The 17,068-nt window shown below is 41.8% G+C and overlaps 1 protein-coding gene across 2 annotated transcripts; it reads right to left on the bottom strand.

Annotated features, from left to right (window-relative positions):
* Nucleotides 1-3,186: 3,186 nt before the first annotated feature.
* LOX (lysyl oxidase) lies at nt 3,187-16,648 on the bottom strand. Of its 2 annotated transcripts, XM_077171157.1 has the most exons (7): nt 15,518-16,368; nt 15,025-15,133; nt 13,575-13,712; nt 11,134-11,290; nt 8,678-8,773; nt 8,415-8,530; nt 3,187-6,889 (listed from the first exon to the last, which is right to left on the bottom strand). In XM_077171157.1, exons 1-7 carry the CDS (start codon nt 16,239-16,241, stop codon nt 6,883-6,885), a joined length of 1,347 nt encoding a protein of 448 aa, XP_077027272.1. In that variant the 5' UTR covers nt 16,242-16,368; the 3' UTR covers nt 3,187-6,882. The 2 variants fall into 2 exon arrangements, with proteins under 2 accessions (XP_077027272.1, XP_054508650.2); XM_054652675.2 differs by lacking the exon at nt 3,187-6,889 and having other exon boundaries at nt 8,411-8,530; nt 15,518-16,648.
* Between the last annotated feature and the right edge of the window lie 420 nt (nt 16,649-17,068).

The raw sequence follows: 17,068 nt of genomic DNA, 5'->3' as shown, positions 1-17,068 counted from the left end.
CTTTATATAAATATAGTTACCTTTCATAATCAAATTAATTAATAAACTTGGTAAATGACTGGACTGTACTATTCATGTAGCATTTGGAGATGCCTTAGGAAAGCCCTGCATCACCCCAAAGGCCCATCTAACCTAGTATCTTTGCAAGTAGTCAGAAAGGTGTGCTTTAAGGACAGAGGGAGCTCACAGTGATGCATCATGCAACATCCATCTCTTCAAGCTTCCAGTTTTACAGCTCAGTGACATCTTGTGATATTGTAGCTCAGGTGTTTAATAATCCTTGATCAATTTCCTGTCTTCGGGTTTGTCTGCTCTTAAATCTCTGGAAATTTGTAGAATATGTCATTCCTTAAGGTGTAGATGGCCTTCCTACATACTGCAGTCTGAAAAAGCTTAGTCTTTTTCTGTGTCTCAGCCAAAGCCATCAGGCCCCTGGGCTGCATTAGAAAATGTTGCCAGCAGTATGAGGATCCTTGACCTGGACTAAGCACAGATAATGCTACATTATACATGTCCCATCTTGTGTTAAGTTCTTGAAAACTAAACCTTCAAGCTGGTCTGTTCTGTATTAATATTTAGGCATGGTTTGCCTCAGTTAGTTAGGCTTTTTTTTTCTATGTACTCAATAAATGTCAGTATATGTAATACTGTCTTTAATGGCATTACCTCCCAGAGGAATGAGAAATTCAAACCACCTTTCATTTCAAAGTGGTTTTGTTGCTGTTATTTTCACTGTACTGTATAGAACAGTATTGAAGGCCAAAAGCTTCAAAGTAAAGCACAGAACCTTGTTTACTGTGATTTTGTAGGATTGTATTTCACAGAAAAAGCCATGCATTTGCCTGCTTTCTACAAACTTCAAGATTTCAGATGCAAATGTTAATCTTTAAAGCTTTAAATACAGTAAGTAAATAAATCCTAGATGAATAACACAACAAACAAAGGTTTGGTATGTAACTTCTCTGCTTCCAGTGTAAGGCAAGAGAAGTGTCTTTTGGTAGGTGTCATCAGTTGTAACAGTTTTTCATGGACTGCTTACCTTTCTTTTAGCAGATGAGTACCCTATTTAAGGATCAAAAATTTAAAGATTGCAAATAGTTTGAAAAAAACCTCAAGACTTCAAGGAGCCAATGTTCTAAAGTGCTTTTTTGCATGTGCTTAAAAGATCTAGGAGCATTGGTTTATCTTGGCATTAGAGCAAGTTTCTTACTGCATTATTACAGCTGTAATTTGTGGCTATAGAATTCTCCCTGAAGGAAGCCTGACTTATCAAAACATCCCTTTTTTTTTTCTTCAAAAATATTCTGAGCTCTTACTTTAAAGAAAAGAAAAAAGATAACATACACTGGACATGAATGAGAGAAGAGAGATTAGGATATTGGCATTACTTCATATTCTAATGGGTTACTGCTACTTTCTGCTGGTGCTTAGTGACTCACCTGGATCACAGCCTTAATACATTGTACAAATGAGTAGTGATGGTGGAGGCTTGATAATATCTTTTATGTGTAACTGGGCGGTTTGTTTATGAACTGATAAACCCAGTGAACTTGCCTGGAGGTTGTTGATAAAGTTTAGAACGTTTTCATTATAACAACATAACATTTTCAGCATATATGTGATTTTAACTTGATTTTAACTTACATCATATCTGTGGCACTGTTTAGACAGAGGCCTCTCACAAAGTACTAGCAATTTATTTTTATAGTGACATGGGAAGTTATTTCCTTCTGTGATGGTTAGATTTTAAAATGTTGAGAACCATGCTTTTCAGTTCAGTACCATACCGTAGAAGAAGTATCTTTAGCCAGGTAAGTACTGTCAGATACTACTAGGCTGCTTCAGGTGCACAATTTTTTCACTTCAGGCTTACCAACAAATCCATCTCAGATTTTTTCAGTATCTTTTAGACAGTCATCACTAGTTTAAATGTGATTGTTGGGGTTTTTTAATAGCCAAGAGGTGTGTTATTGATGGGACCATTTTGTAGACTTCCAAACAGGCATAAATACTTCTTTAATCAGATTTTTTTTGGAATTGTTAGATCAGGAAAAATGGGGCTTGAGTGAAAATTCAGTTACAGCAATACTTTCTGGAGCAAAAGTGTTGAGCTGCTTTGTGAATTGTGGTATATCTGCTGGTGGTAGATCATTTTGTGATACAAGGCAATGTGAAAATGAGATAGTAGAATGGGGGTAGAAGGTACGTTGGAACTAGGAGATGCTTTATTTTCAATAGATTTGAATATACTTTCTGCAATTATCACATGCCATTTTTATTGCATTTTTGTATTTGCACAGAAGCTGATCCACTCCAGGTTCTGTGCTCTAGGAATAACACTTGGAGAAACTCTGTTTGAAGTTCTTAGCTCTAATTAGTAGTAGGATAGGAAATACTTTTTAAATAGAGTATAACATTATATACAAAGAGGGTTATATCTGAAATAATTCTACTTTTATGAATTTTAAAAGATACTACATTGGTTTTGTCTCCATTTACATGAAGCCAAGACTGCAAATTAGTTGATCTTTGTGTGTTTGATGACTTCCAATAGGAAGGAGTCTCCAATAAGACTCTTTTTAACTATTAAACTATTTAGACTCTGAGTCTCTTTTCAATTATTCTCTTCTGTAGTAGTCCCTCAGGGAAGGGACAAGAGATGCTTCACAACTCAGACTGTTTGATCAGTTCAGCATACAGATTGAAGAGGCAGCAGGACGCTGGGTTGTACTCAGAGGATGTAAATAACAGGATAGAATGTGTTTGGAGTAACTGCATGTTTAATCTGTTAGTCAGTTTTCTAGAGAACATAGACTTCCTACCATGTACTGCTCAAGTATTCTTTCTGTGAAAGCTTAGTTTTTGGAGCAGAAATTCTGAAAGTGCTTTTTAAGTTCCTGTTTTTACCAAGACAGATATGGTAAGGAAATCGTGTGTCCAGATGAGCCATATGCCTCCTCCTGTTAAACTTTGACACGTTAATCCTTTTTGTAGTGTGGGAGGTAGTTTATCATGCCTTGAATTTTTTATTTTTTTGTTTCTAGCTTCTTGTCATATTTTTTCTGAGACCATGTCAGCAAGACAGAATTTTCTTCATTTTCATGTAGACATAACAACCTTAACTGAAGCCTTCTCACTGAGGGATGGATCTGGCCTGTGCAGTAAGTGTAATACTTCGACAAGCAGAACGCTTGAAACATTTTATTCAAGTCATTTTCACATAAACTTGCAACCATAATACGGGCAGGTAACACAAGAATATGAAAGTGCAGTGAAGAATACAAAGCTAGTGCATGAATATTATAAATTAGAGCTCTTCAGATAAAGATGCAAAGTTACTGAAATTAAGACTCTTTGAAGAAAAGTGAAGAAAATAATGAAAAGTCTTCAAGAAAGTTGCAAAAATAAGTGGCATTTCACTGTATCTGTAGCATTTAGTTGCATAATAAAAACCTCCCAATTACATACTCTTTGGTTTTAATTCAAGTTAAAAATCTTTCAGCACCTTTTAGGATTTGGCGAAAATGAAAATGCCTTTTTGGCATAAATGTGAGACACAGGATAAAACCACCTTTCAATGTCTCATTTATGAAAACCACCCTGCTGGTTTTGAATGAGCAGACTGCAAACAATGCATGAATGACAATAGGAAGGTACATTTCATATGTGCATTCATTCTGGAGCAGAAAAAAAAACGAGTAGACTTTTCCTAACACAAAAACGTCATCTACACAATGTTTTGGTTCCATTGGTGACCAGTCTGTCATTTTGGTTACACTTTTGTCTAGAAATACACAAATACCAAATGTATTTCAGGATTAAAAAAAATATATAGCAATCCCTTCCTCTAATGAGCCTGACATACATTATGTTCCTTATGTGCAATTCTTAAGTAAAGATTTGAAGTGTGGGAGGTTATTGTTTCACGCACATTTATACATTCTGGCTTTTCAGAAGAAATTTCAGACTGCAAGACAGCAAATTCATAGTAGAAATCCCACAAAATTTAAATCTGGTTTTGCTTCCACTGAGACCAATGTCAATTCAAAGATAAGGGAACAAGCCCGATGTCTGGTAAAATGGAATCCAAATATAATGTGCAGTAAAAATAAAAACTTTTTCTAAAACAGTTTTTAAAGATGTTCATAATCCCAAAAACATATTCCAGTATGCAAAAAATAAGGTGTCAAATCTGCAGAGCCAAGATACTGAAAATATTGGTTGGCGCTCCCCTAGTTAGAACTACTTCTACACATGCTATATAATAAACTCTTCTACTTCTACTGCGTTGTGATTTACTATAGTTAGACAGGGTTGAAGTCACATTCCTTCATTTTTTTTAATCCTAAAATCCCTTGTTTTTCTGTTCATGTCTTAGGCAATTTTTGTGCTATTGTACATCAATGTCATGTTGCTTAACACACATTTCAAAACAAATACAATATTTTGCTACGGAAAAAAAAGCTACATTTTCGTAGCTCCAGTATCCCCAATATTCAAAGTTACAGCATTGAACACCTTTCCAAACGAGGCCATTCCCACTAGTTCCACCTACGCAGATGCTCAAGGCCTTCTGGCTCCTTGCTGACTTCAGTGGAGTTCTGCAAGTACTTAGGGCACAGACGTGAGAGCAGGTGAGTGCGTCAGGCGCGAGGGCACCCCCTTCCTGCAGCTGCTCCGTCTCCACTTGGTGCTCTCATATCCCACTTCCAGCATCAGGCACCATGAGGTACGAGCACACCACCTCTTCCCAGGAAGCAGCCCATGCCCACAGCCTGGCTTCCATTCAGTAGCTTTTGTGTCCATTGCCCAAGCTGCTCTCAGGACTCTGACCCCAATTTTGACCTAAGTCTATAGAAAGGTGAATGCGCTTGCATCCCTTAAAGCCTCTTATACCTAAGAACTCTTTGGGCTGAGATTTCAGAAGCCTGGACTTTAAACAGGCCCTCGTTTTTGCAGACATATGTAACAAATGGTCTTCTCATAAATCAAGTTTCCAAATTTTGCTTCTGTTCATTTCCCGTACTGGTTAGAGATTGCTATAATGGATCTCACAGCAAACAGAAAGGGACCTGCATGTATAAATTAGATTATTCTGCACCCTCTCCCACTCGTGGGTAGGAATCACCAGGCTGGTGGTTCTCAGGTCCCTTTTAAGTTCTGATTGTGCAAATTTGTAACTAAGTTATGATTAAGGTGGAAATAAATAAATGTACTAAAGAACAGCTGATCTGTGAAGGATGTTATGGTAATTCATCAGACTTCCAAATTGAATCCATAGGGTTCTAAAGCATAAAATATTTCCAAATACTACCTGAAGTATTCTCAATAGTGATAATAAAACCTCTCCATACTCCTCAGATTTTTAAATTTTTAACTATATTGAATAGCACTTTTTTCCTTTTTTTTTTAATATACTGAGCTTCCAATATTTCATTAGGTGTTTTGAACTGCTCATCAAATTAATGAACACCAATCAATATTTCTAGGTCCCATTGCTCCAAAGTAGATTCTTCTTCATTTTACATGATCAGAAATCTTCTGGAAAAAAAAAGCCAGATCCCCTTGTGATATGTCATTTCACAGTTTAAAACAAAAATCACAGCTACTGTAGCTTACAGCAGGGTGCACTGCAAAAGCAAAATAATTTGGGGATGGGAGGAGGAGTAGTACACCCAGCACCAGTTAAGCAGTTCAGCAAAAACCTTAATTTGGGCTGGAAGTTTTTCCCCTTAACAATGTTGCATTTGGTTCCTGAACAGCCTAAAGTAGGATGTCAAATACACTGACTTTTGCTTTTCCTCTCTACATAGTATATTTTCAACTTTGCTATTTTGAATACTAAGATATACATTTTAAAGTCAACTACAGTACTTAAGGGGGAAGCAGGTAGTAGGTTTTCTTCACACTAAAAATACTTTGTAAGAGATTCTGACCTACTTCTGTTTGTGGTGCCACCTGAGTTAATTGCCTGTATTATTTTGATGGTTAACCTGTTCAAGTTGGATGTTTTTCACAGATGACCACATCAGGGTCTCTTCATCATCTCCAAGAGCCCACTTCTTGACAGGTATTTTTTTATCCACATTAAGTTTGCAGGACTTTTTTAAAAGTCCCACCTTGAAAAATTTCTTGAACATATAAAGGTGGGCAAGATTTTTAATTAATTTTCACAGATGAAAGTTGTATTTCAAAACCCCATCTGTTTTTCACTTAAGAAAATGGAAAAACTTCTAATGTATTAAAAATGTAAACATAACTTTTCTTGCAGGGGTATAACTGATATATATAATATATATGTATTTCTCTGCTATATGTTAATATTCCTTGAAAACTGAACATACTTCTCTCTTTCATATCAATGTGTCCTAGCAAGAATTTTTAATAGTACTGTATCGTCACTCTTAATCTGTTTTTCATCATTGTCTTTTCTGAGATAGCTGACATTAGTACTTTCTCTTGAGTTTTATTTAATTCATTTTGTGTACATTTTTTTCTACGTTTTTAAATATGTTCAACTCACTCACCAGTAATATTCCCACTGCAATCTACTATCACGTAAACTCCAGATTTGAAGGAGCTAAGAAATGGTCCCGTTTTTATGAATGAGTTAGATTATCAAAATTTAAAATATCTCTAAATGAAGCACCAGTTTCACGCATTTCAATAGCAATACAAGTAATGCCAATTTAGATTCTCAAAATCCAGTTAAGTTTTGGTTGAGAAGCAGCAGAAGTGCTTCAAAGTCACATAAGGTGTGTGGGCATATCTGTGTATGTTCTGTAGTTTTGTTTCTATAGTGTTTGCATCCTAGTGAAGTTTGTATAATGATACTTCAGTTCAAAACATCTGTCACCATCTCGTCCACTTCTTGCAAATTTCTCAGTATCTGTTGAAAGAGGAGAAATAATTTTATGCAGGTGAGCAGGCACGCACAGAAAGAGGAACTGCTGAATACCCACTTGTCAGCTGGAAAGCACCAAGTCAGCCAACAGTAACAGACATTTGGTTTCCTAGCCCTGCATGAATATGTACCTGAGAGGAGAGATACAATGTATGGTGTACATATATACATGTGTGTATATATACATATATATATATATATATATACACATATACACACACACTCACACACATGTATATATATGTGTGTATATATATATGAGGTGTTAGCCTGGAGAAGAGGAGGCTGAGGGGAGATCTCATCACTCTCTACGAATCCCTGAGGGAAGGAGGCACTGGTGAGGTGTGGGTTGGTCTCTTCTCCCACGTAACCAGTGAGACAGGATGAGAGGAAATGGCCTCAAGAGGAGGTTTAGATGGGAATCAGAGGAAACTTCTTCACATAAAGGGTTGTAAAGCATTAGAGCAGAATACCCAGGGAAGTAGTGAGGTCGCTATCCCTGGAAGTGTTCATAAGCCATATGAATATGGCACTTGAGAATATGGTTTAATGGTGAGCGTGGTGTTGGTCCGAGGTTGATGGCTGGACTTCATGATCTAAAAGGTCTTTCTGACATTAACTATTCTATTATTTTATGTACTCAGTAATATTTTCAGAGGTAAGATGGGGAGATTAGATGTTAAAAGCGTGAAATGTAAGTTTGGCTCGTTTAACTACTGAGTTCCTAATGCAAAGTAAGGAATTAATATTTCACAGGCTAACTAGGCAAGTCACACTAATCCAGTCTATTTCACTGATACTGTTATAGAAGACTGCACTGGTCATATGTTTTACTTTTCCTTCACTGCTCTGGAATTTGTTTCATATGAACTCTCTACAATGTTAATGCTCCTTATACAAACCAAATGAAGTCTCTTGATAAATATTTCATATGAGGAACTTACACAGTGTTCTGAGAACTGCTTACCTCTGTGTTACAGAAGACTGCTTTCTCTGTGTATGTTTCACAGATACTAAGGTACAGTAGATCTATCATGAGGACATTTATTAAATGAATTTACCTTTTTGGAGGAAAAAAAATGTAAAAAAGGCACTTTTTTGGCATTGCTTACACTTTTAAAGAGCAAAACTGTAAATTAAGGATGTGTGAAAGAACTGTTTCAGGGAGAGTGGCTGGTCTGCAAGCAGCCGCAGCAGTGAAGTAACACACATGTTACTTGGGATTTTGCACAAGATCTTAAAGAGCACTCTAGCTGCTCAGTTGTGTGTGGGTGGTGTAAAAGGGTACTGAATGATCCTAGAGAGGTCCTAATGCCAGTACAAAGGAAGGTGTGCGAGCCAGAGGTTGTTATCTGGCAGACCAGACAGGAGCAGCAGTTTTGGGAAGTGTTACATATTCCAACGGTGTGAGTGCGAGAGCAAAATTCCTGCAAATTTTAAAATTCCCACGAAACAAAATCCTGTCAGTGGGGCCCAGTGGCAGAGAGGGCAGCAGTGGGGAGGCACTCACGGGGAGATGGTGCAGCCAGAGGCGTAGGCGTGGTGGCCCGTGTAGCGGATGTCGCAGCGGACGATGTTGTTGGAGTAGTCGGATTCGGGCACCAGGTAGCTGGGGTTCACACTCACCTGCAGGGGAGAGAGCACACTGCTGTCTGCTGCCCCTTCAGCTCGTAACTTACATGCCAAAGCATGTATGCAAATGATTTGCTTCTTTCTTTAAACAGGAAAACACTCCCAAAAACCCCCAAACCTCCCCATTCCCAATAGGCTTACCTTCAGAATGTAATTTCCAGGTTTTACATCAGTAATATCAATCCATTGGCAATCTATGTCAGCATTGTAAGTGTCGTAGCAGCCAGGGCTCAGACCCTTAGGAATGAAGTTAAGATGGATGTGAAAAAACATGAATCTTTAAAAACAGTGACATTCTAGACATTAGGGACACTCAGACTGAAGTTCGCTTAGCTATCACAGTCCACTTAGAAAATTAACTTAGAAAAGGAATCTTATTTTTAGCTGGCAGTTTATTTGTGTGTCTAAGCTAGAACACCTAAGTCTAATGTACCACTTTTATAGACTGCCCTTTATTGCTACTGGATAAAAAACACCTATAATATTGACAGTTACCTCACAGTCGTTCATCTCTGAGGTATCTATATTTTCTTATAATCACTTGTTACAGTACTCCTTTTATGTCAAAACTGTTGATGATATTGTTTCCTGTTCTTCACATAAGATCAGAAGACAATAAAAATTGACCAAAGACTGGAGGTAAGTATCTGTAATTGTTGAGTGAATATCTTCTGAGATCATGAGTAGAGACTTGATCACCATGTTGGATCCTCTCTCTACCCTTAGGAATGATGTAACATTTTGCTATGGATGTGCCATCTTTGAATAGTAGGGCTAAGGGCCATTTTCACGTTGAGCTTTGCATGGAAATAGTCTCTCTTCAGACAAATAGTGACACAAGAATCTGAGGGAACTGAAAATGCAGCCTTTATTCCAGATGCATCTTTCTGAAAAATTCTTCCTTGTTAGGAACATGAATAAGAAACACCACATATGAATGTGTTGGTGGTTCAAAGCTAGTGTCTTTAGCTGTGGCCAATACACATTGCTCTAGGCAGAGCTGATCTGTTCTGGCAACACACAGAGTGCAGAAAACCCAAGTCCTGCAGGAATTCCCTCTTGACCCAGCTGGTGATCAGCTCAGACTCTTGCATGTTTGTGCCAAGTCTGAGGCTGGAGGAAAGTTTTACAGTCCAATTACAAACCCCTGAAATATGGGCTTCCAATGGAAATGCTGACACAGCCGTGATTCTAGTGACAGAAATACTCAGCTGTAAAATATGTATGTTGCTTAGTTAGATGTCATAGTCTACAGAAGTAGAAAAGGTATTTATAAAACCTCTTCAAAGCCTCTATGTATTGCAGATCATTCATTATAGTTAAAATTCAGATGTGGACACGTCAGCCAGGGAAACATAGCTGTCATTTCTCTGTGACAGAATAACTACCTTCTAGATTAAAAGCTGCAGAGTAAGGGGTATAGGTTTGTGTGTACGTATGGCCACACTGAGTTAAACCACAGATCCAGCAAAGCTCAGTGTCACGTCTCTAGTGGTCAGCAGCAGATTCTTAATGAGAAAAGAGCATAAGGAATGGGATGTGTAATGTCAAGCAAATTCCTTCCACCAGGCATTTAACTGTATTTAAGGCACGGGGTACCATTTGATCTTTGTGTTTAATAACATCTGTTACTTTGTCTAAATTCTTCTTGAGCCCATGGAGATTTTTGATCTCTGCAACATCCAATGCCTAGGAATTTAATACTTCATTCATGTGTCCAAAGAGCAGTCCTCTCTGTTTTAAAGCTGTTACCTGACAGGTCTTCAGTTCATATATTGACAGAAACATCAACTATTGTCAGTAAATATCAAAAATTTCCTCTTTAAATCCACAACCAGTCAAGTTTTGGTCTTAACGTCTGGTTTTCCAGATGGAATAGTCTATGAAATTTCTTAGCCATACTACACTGCTGATCAACCTTGTTCTGCTGGGGTTGGCTACTTAGGATTTTTTAAGCTTTTCTTTAGCAGTTCTGAGAGGTGGTGATGCAATGTTCAAGGCAGGATTCTTGCATGGATTTGTCTATCATAATGGTATGTTTCCTTTTCCATGTTCCCCTAATAAGCCCTGGCACCTGGCTTTACATTGGTATGTGCCCCCATAACATCCACACAGGTGCCACTCTCTTAAACAGCCTCCTGCTCTGCGGGCACAGAACAATACCCTGAGATTCCTGTGCCAGGATGCCAGCCAGCAGCTGCAGGTGTTGGAGAAATCCAGCCCCTTACAGCTTCAGACTCCACAAGGGAGAAAATACCAGCTATGAGCTCTGGCACCAGCCTACAATGTCAGTTTGGGGAGATGAACACTGGGAACAGCTTCTTTATGGGCTGTCTTGTGTGCCTCTTAGCAAGCCTGACCAGTCCTACTGCCACGAGCACTTGTGGTGTGTTTTAACACAATTCAGTTAGCAGTGGTGCTACGCTAGTGAGTGTCACTGCCCTTTAACAAGAAACCCACCGTTAACAGCACGTGGGGGAATTGCCAGTCTCCAGGTTAGTATCTTGGTCTCTATAATGGGGAATTCCAGAAGCTAGTTAGGGAATCAGGTGATTGACAGAAAATTTACCCAAACACAAACCCAAAGCAGCTCCTACCTGTGTGTGTGCTGTACATGCATACCGCCTGTAATATCCATAATCACAGGAGGTATCTTCAAGGCAGAAACTTGCTTTGTGACCCTCAGCAACTTTTCTGTGTGAGCTTGCATCCAACAAGTCATAGTGGCTGAATTCATCCATGCTGTGGTAATGTCTGTTAAACCACAGATACATTATTAGAGATGGATCAGATCTCATCAATAACATTTTCACATATTCCTATTTGATCTACATCCCGTTAAATCTGGACAAATTTAATTACTTCCCAAAACTTGTGTGTTAGTACACTTTCCTACTACTGACCACTCAATTATTTTCATTACTCTCATTTTCAAGTACCACATATCATCCTATAAATAAATAATGGGTTTTAATTTGTTATGGGAAAGATTCCATAGCAGCACTGTTTTTCCAAAATTTTGTTTCACCTCTTTTCCAACAACAATAGCAAGTATTAAATAGTTCATATTTGAATTGAACATCTTATAAGTGCCTTTGACCAGAGGTTTGCTAGGAATACTTACCTTACATACCATAAATTCCATGGAAGTTTGCTACTTGCTAGCAAAACCCCAACAATTTGGTTTCACATTTCCATGGCCCTCAGACAATGTAACATATTTGTATCATTGGTGAAGACAAAATCTGCATAAAGAAACCATCTTCTGTGTACTGGCAATGCAGATTTCATTCAATATCAGCTATTTTTATAGTCTGTCCTTAATACTGTCTCTATTTCAGAAGTGTTTATTCTTTTGATTTGGGCAAAGTGATGCATTTTTCTTGCTTTCACACAAAGGGACTTCTAGCTCTTACTGTGGAGTTTTAGCACCTCTTATTCTTGTAATTTCACCCTTTCCAAAAGGGTGGGAAAATAAACTTGTCTTCTCTACCTGCACTGTATCTTTTGGCTGCCATTACTTTTGAATGATTTCAGCTCAAGAGGGATATGAGAAAGACCTAATCAACAAAACTCAAATGTGTTGGTAAAACAAAGCAGCGCAGGAGCCTCAAAGCGCATCCAGAACACTAAAACCAGTCCACAGATGATGATGACTAACACTGAGGTCTGATGGCTAGCCAAAGCAACTGGCAGTTTGGGCTCATTTCTGAACGAGTTTGCTTCACTGTTATGGAAAGGATCACGAGAGCTGCATTTTTTTGTAGGCAATGTATTTTCTGTCCAAGAACTGAATCAACATCAGAGACACTTTGCATCTGGACACTAATAGCTGGGCTATTGTGGCACAGTAAGAAACTGTTCTACAAATGGAAAACTTCAACTGCTCTCTACTCATTTCATCCATTTATCAAGTTTGTAAGCATGAGGGTTGGATTTTTGTTATTGGTGGAGATTTTTTTTCAGGGATAGAGATTAACTAAAGCATTTGTGGAGGTCTTTTTGTTAAGTTTGATTTAGTTTTAGCTTTTTTGATGCATGTAAGATTTATAAATTGATAATATGAGTCTTTTTTGAAAGAATTTGTTCTAATGATACTGATTTTTCATTCTATACCTAAAGCCTCTACACCTAGAGAGAAATATTCCATTGGCTCAGAGGCCTTCAGACCTAACCCACATTGCATACCATTTTTAAAAAAGATTAAGTTATCACTTATGTGCCTGTAGCAGCAGAGTTGTACTATAAATAAGGTGGAAGTAAGTATTCTGAGTCATTAGTTCCAGTATTTTATAACTGCTCCTGCTGAGAAGTAGCAAAAACTGGAACAAACCTGCAAATTCCTGCATATGAGTTTTCCACAAAAGGTACAGGTTTGCAGTGTTACCTGCTTGTTCTGCTACATTTCCCTTGCTGTGTTTCCAGCAAATATACTATTTCTAGAGCAATGCTGCTATGTCAAAATATCATCATATATAGATAGAATATTATTGATAAGGGGATCAGTCAACTCAGTAGCTTTCCTTTTCCAAATTGATCAGACCATTCCTTGTGAAGAACTAGATCATTAAGTTCAGCTCAAGAGGTATGAGTCACTGTTTAAAATGAGGTGTTATTATAGGGAATATGCTAGTAAATGTACATTTTAGGGTTTCTATTTATTTTTACGTGGTTGGGACTTTTATTTACTTAAATGTACACTTAAATGTAAGTGGACTATATGTAAAATAAAAGGAGAAAGTGCTACTGTCAAATCTCATTTCAAACTTGTATTTGTATTTAATCTACACATTGTAAGAGTTTCCTACGTATGGATAAGTTTTGTATCCATCTTCGTTTCATGTGTCTGTGCAAAGTGTAATTATCACTACCTACAAACAGTAATTACCCCAACATAAAATTAATCAGATAGTAAAAGGCTAAAGTTTCCCCATGGTTTCTCTCTACTTCACTTTAGTTTTAGAAAATGTTGCCTTGTAAGCGACAATTGTTAGTGAAAAGCATAATTAGAAGATGCCATACTGAGCACTTCACTCACTGGTGACAGCTGTGCCACTCCCATGAGTAACGGGGTCTGCTGGGCAGAAAATCCGATGTGCCTTGATTTTTCACTCTTTGGGGGAATCTCAGGAGCACCCGATTGTCATAGTCCCTGACATCTGCTCGATAAGCTGAGCTGCAATGGTGCAAAACAAAGAAAACAAAGGAAAAAGCCATAAGTATATGCAAGAAATACTTTGAAAAAATGCTTTATATTGTCTCAGAAGTAACTGATAGCAGAGATCTTTTCAGGCTCCATAAGCCTCATGCATTGGAGATTCACAGAGGAATTCCATATGGTGTGGAAATGCCTGGTGTCAGACCAATACCTGAGTAAAATTCAGACCTGGTTTTAATTTTATAAATGGAAGTTTGACCACTGACTGACTCTCTCTATGAAGAAGATCACTGCTGAGCTGTAAAATTACTCTGGTAACAAAAAACATAATTTTATTAGTTGCTGTTAACCAAAATAACTCCCTGTGTATGCAAGATCACAAAACAGATGTCTGATTCTGTTATAAAAAAACCCCAAAAAACTAATATGTATATGAATGAGGCTGTGTTTTCCCATTCTACGTAGTTATTATCTACACTCTTTTAAATTTTTTAAATACTGGAATATTTTAATCAACTAATGGCCAGCAAGAACACTTTAATGAGTCTTCACTGTGAAGCTAGCAAAAAAAAAAACCAAAAAAAACAACTGGTATGTCTTTTTTTTTCTTTTTTTTTTTTTGCAAGTGAAGAGCAGGCATGACCCTGAAACATAAATTTATGATGCTGGTAAATAAATAAATTTGTTTTGCATGATAAGGTATCAAACAAGTTAAAGTGGTTAAAACCAGCCATGTTGATTTCTTTCCAAAGAAAACAGGAAAAATCCATCTTTGCCAACTGGACAAGACCTAACTTCATAACAAAGCTGTTATTTCAACCCCTTAAGAGACTCTGAAACACTTTTCAGAGGGATTTTAGTTTTAGGATACATTAAAAGGCATAGGCCCAGAAACAATTAGCTTATTATAATCTTAAGAGTAAATTGTGCTGGTTAAGAATAGGGTTTTTGTTCTTCAGTTTTTGGTTTTTTTGTTTTTTTTTTTTAATGAAGAAACATATGATCTTGTGGGAGTAGAGGAGGGAGATTAACAGAATGAAGTTGTTTTCTAGGTGCCTCCATTTAACAAAATTCAGAAATGTTCAAGTAAGCCTGACAATAAAAACATGTAATACAACTTTCCGCAGCGTGTAGGTTCTTCATGAGATCTGCAGCTTGTCTCTCTAATGTGGCAGGACTGCTTTCTCTACCACCTGCCACAAACTTGGAAGAAGGTTACAAAGGGCTGTGTTTCCGTGAGCCCTCCAACCTCACTTTTCTCCTTCCTCACCGCGTTCACAGGTGGAAACAGGAGCACAGCAACCGGGCAAAATCTTGGGACAATGCGTACCTTGCCAAGCAGTTCTCCTCGGCAGCACATCTCAAGTTATACATGGACATCCTCTGGACATACGTGGACGCCTGGATGTAATAGGGATCCGGGACTAAGTCAGGGAGACCTGCAGTTCATCAAACCAACCACATAACAGTAAGATCAACCCAGGACACGTTTGCAAATATTTGGCTACCATCCCAGTCGTTAGGAGCCGTCGTTTTGCTACGGACCCCTGCTCTCCGTTAACCTCGCATTCCCCTTTGCCCAGGCTTATCCCAAACACCCCTCCGCAACCACGACGCCCGGAACCCCCGGTGGGTTCATCGGCAGCCCGCCCCTCTCCCGGGCGCGGGGACTGGGCTGCCCGCAGCCCGAGAGCCCCCTCGGGTTCTGCCCCGAGCGAGGGCCAGGCAGGGCCAGCGGCCCCCGCAGCTCCCCCGGCCGGCAGCGGCAGGACCGGGGCCGCGGGCAGGGCAGGGGCGGCGCGGGCGGAAAGGAGGGCTCTTACCGTACTGGAAGTAGCCGGTGCCGTAGCCAGGTCTGTACCTGCTGCCCTGGCGGGGCCTCTCGTAGGTGTCGTAGTAGTTGTAGTAGGGGTTATCGTCCGTGTACTTGTAGGGGTTATAGGGGTCGTCTCCTACCATGACATCTTCCCGGCCGGGCCTGAAGCTGCCCAGGGGCGGCAGGCTGCCGGCCCCGGCGCTGCTCCCGTTGCCGTCGGTGCCGGTGCCGCCGGCGGGGCTGGGTCGCGGCGCCCCCGAGGAGGCGCCCCGGGCCGCGGAGGTGGCGGCCCCTGGGCTCCGCTGCGGGGCAGCGGCGCGACCCCCAGAGGAAGCCTGGTAGCCGGCCTGGAACCAGTGCCGAGCCCCGGAGCCCCCGCGGCTGCCGGCGGCGGGCTGGGGCTGGGGCTGGGGCTGCGCGGCGGCGGCGGCGGCGTTGCGGGCGGCGGCTCTCCGCGGCAGCCCCGTGCCGTTGTTCCGCAGCAGCAGGATGGGGCTGCCCGCCGCCTCGGCCGCCTGCCTGCGCCGCGGGGGCTGGTACTGGGAGCCCAGGCTGAGCAGGCTGTACACCTGCCCGTTGTTCTCCCACTGGATCCGCTGCCTCCAGGCGGCGGGGGGCGGCGGGGGATCCCGGCGCGGCGGCTGCTGCTGGCAGCCGGCGGGCCAGAGGCAGCTCCAGTAGATGCACGCGTGAAGCTGGGCGAGCAGGAGCCCCGGCGGCGCGAAACGCATCTTCTCCTCTTTCGTGGGCGCCGGCGGGCAGAGAGATACGGGCGAAACCGAGAGGAGAGGGAGGGGGATGGCGAGAGGAGAGCGAGGGGCGCCTTTCCTGCTCGGGATGGAGCGGGAATGGGGGGGGCGGGGGGGGAGGGCGGTGCGGGGCGGCCGAGGGGTGCGGGCTGCGCTTCTGGAAGGGTCGGGCGGGCAGCGGGGTCTCAGGCGCTGCAGCACCCGGGAGGTGCCATCGGGCAGGTCGGGCCGTCGGAAAGGAAACCCGGCCCGGGGGAGGCGGCGAGAGCGGCTTTTCTTCTCCCCGGTATTTATAGGCGAGGGGATGCGAATAGGAGCCGGAGCAAACAATCAGCCTCTCATCGTCCTCCGGCCCGCGCTGGTGTCTGGAGCGAGGGAAGGAGGAGGAGAGACCAGGGACTTTAAACTTGCTGGCACGCTCGCAAAGTTACACAAGCCCCGCTGGCTGGGCTGGCTGCACCCCCGCCATTTGTTCACGTAATGCGGCTGGAAACGTGCGGCCCTGACAGTTCCCCCCACGGCCGCCCCCCGCCCGCCCCGCGCGGGGGCGGCTCGGGGGGAACGGGAACGGGGCGGCTCGGGGGGAACGGGGCGGCTCGGGGGAAACGGGAACGGGGCGGCTCGGGGGGAACGGGGCGGCTCGGGGGGAACGGGAACGGGGCGGCTCGGGGGAAACGGGGCGGCTCGGGCCGGCGCTGCGGCGGGGGCTCCCCATCCTCCCTCCCTCCCTGCCCTGCCCTGCCTGCCCTGCCCTGCCTCCCCCCGCGCCCCGAGCCGCGCCGAGCCGTGCCGAGCCTGCGGCGGGCGGG

Source organism: Agelaius phoeniceus, chromosome Z (genome assembly GCF_051311805.1).
Source record: "Agelaius phoeniceus isolate bAgePho1 chromosome Z, bAgePho1.hap1, whole genome shotgun sequence".
In the NCBI taxonomy this organism is placed as follows: domain Eukaryota; kingdom Metazoa; phylum Chordata; class Aves; order Passeriformes; family Icteridae; genus Agelaius; species Agelaius phoeniceus.
This window is presented reverse-complemented; position numbering and strand designations above follow the sequence as displayed.

Bases quoted from the DNA above. Each gene is read 5' to 3' on its own strand.
- LOX (XM_077171157.1), bottom strand. From the start codon at position 16,241: ATGCGTTTCGCGCCGCCGGGGCTCCTGCTCGCCCAGCTTCACGCGTGC. The intron at 15,134-15,517 runs GTAAGAGCCCTC...GATGAACTGCAG, and splicing joins CACCGGCTACTTCCAGTACG to GTCTCCCTGACTTAGTCCCG. The intron at 8,531-8,677 runs GTAAGCCTATTG...TCTCCCCTGCAG, and splicing joins CTGGAAATTACATTCTGAAG to GTGAGTGTGAACCCCAGCTA.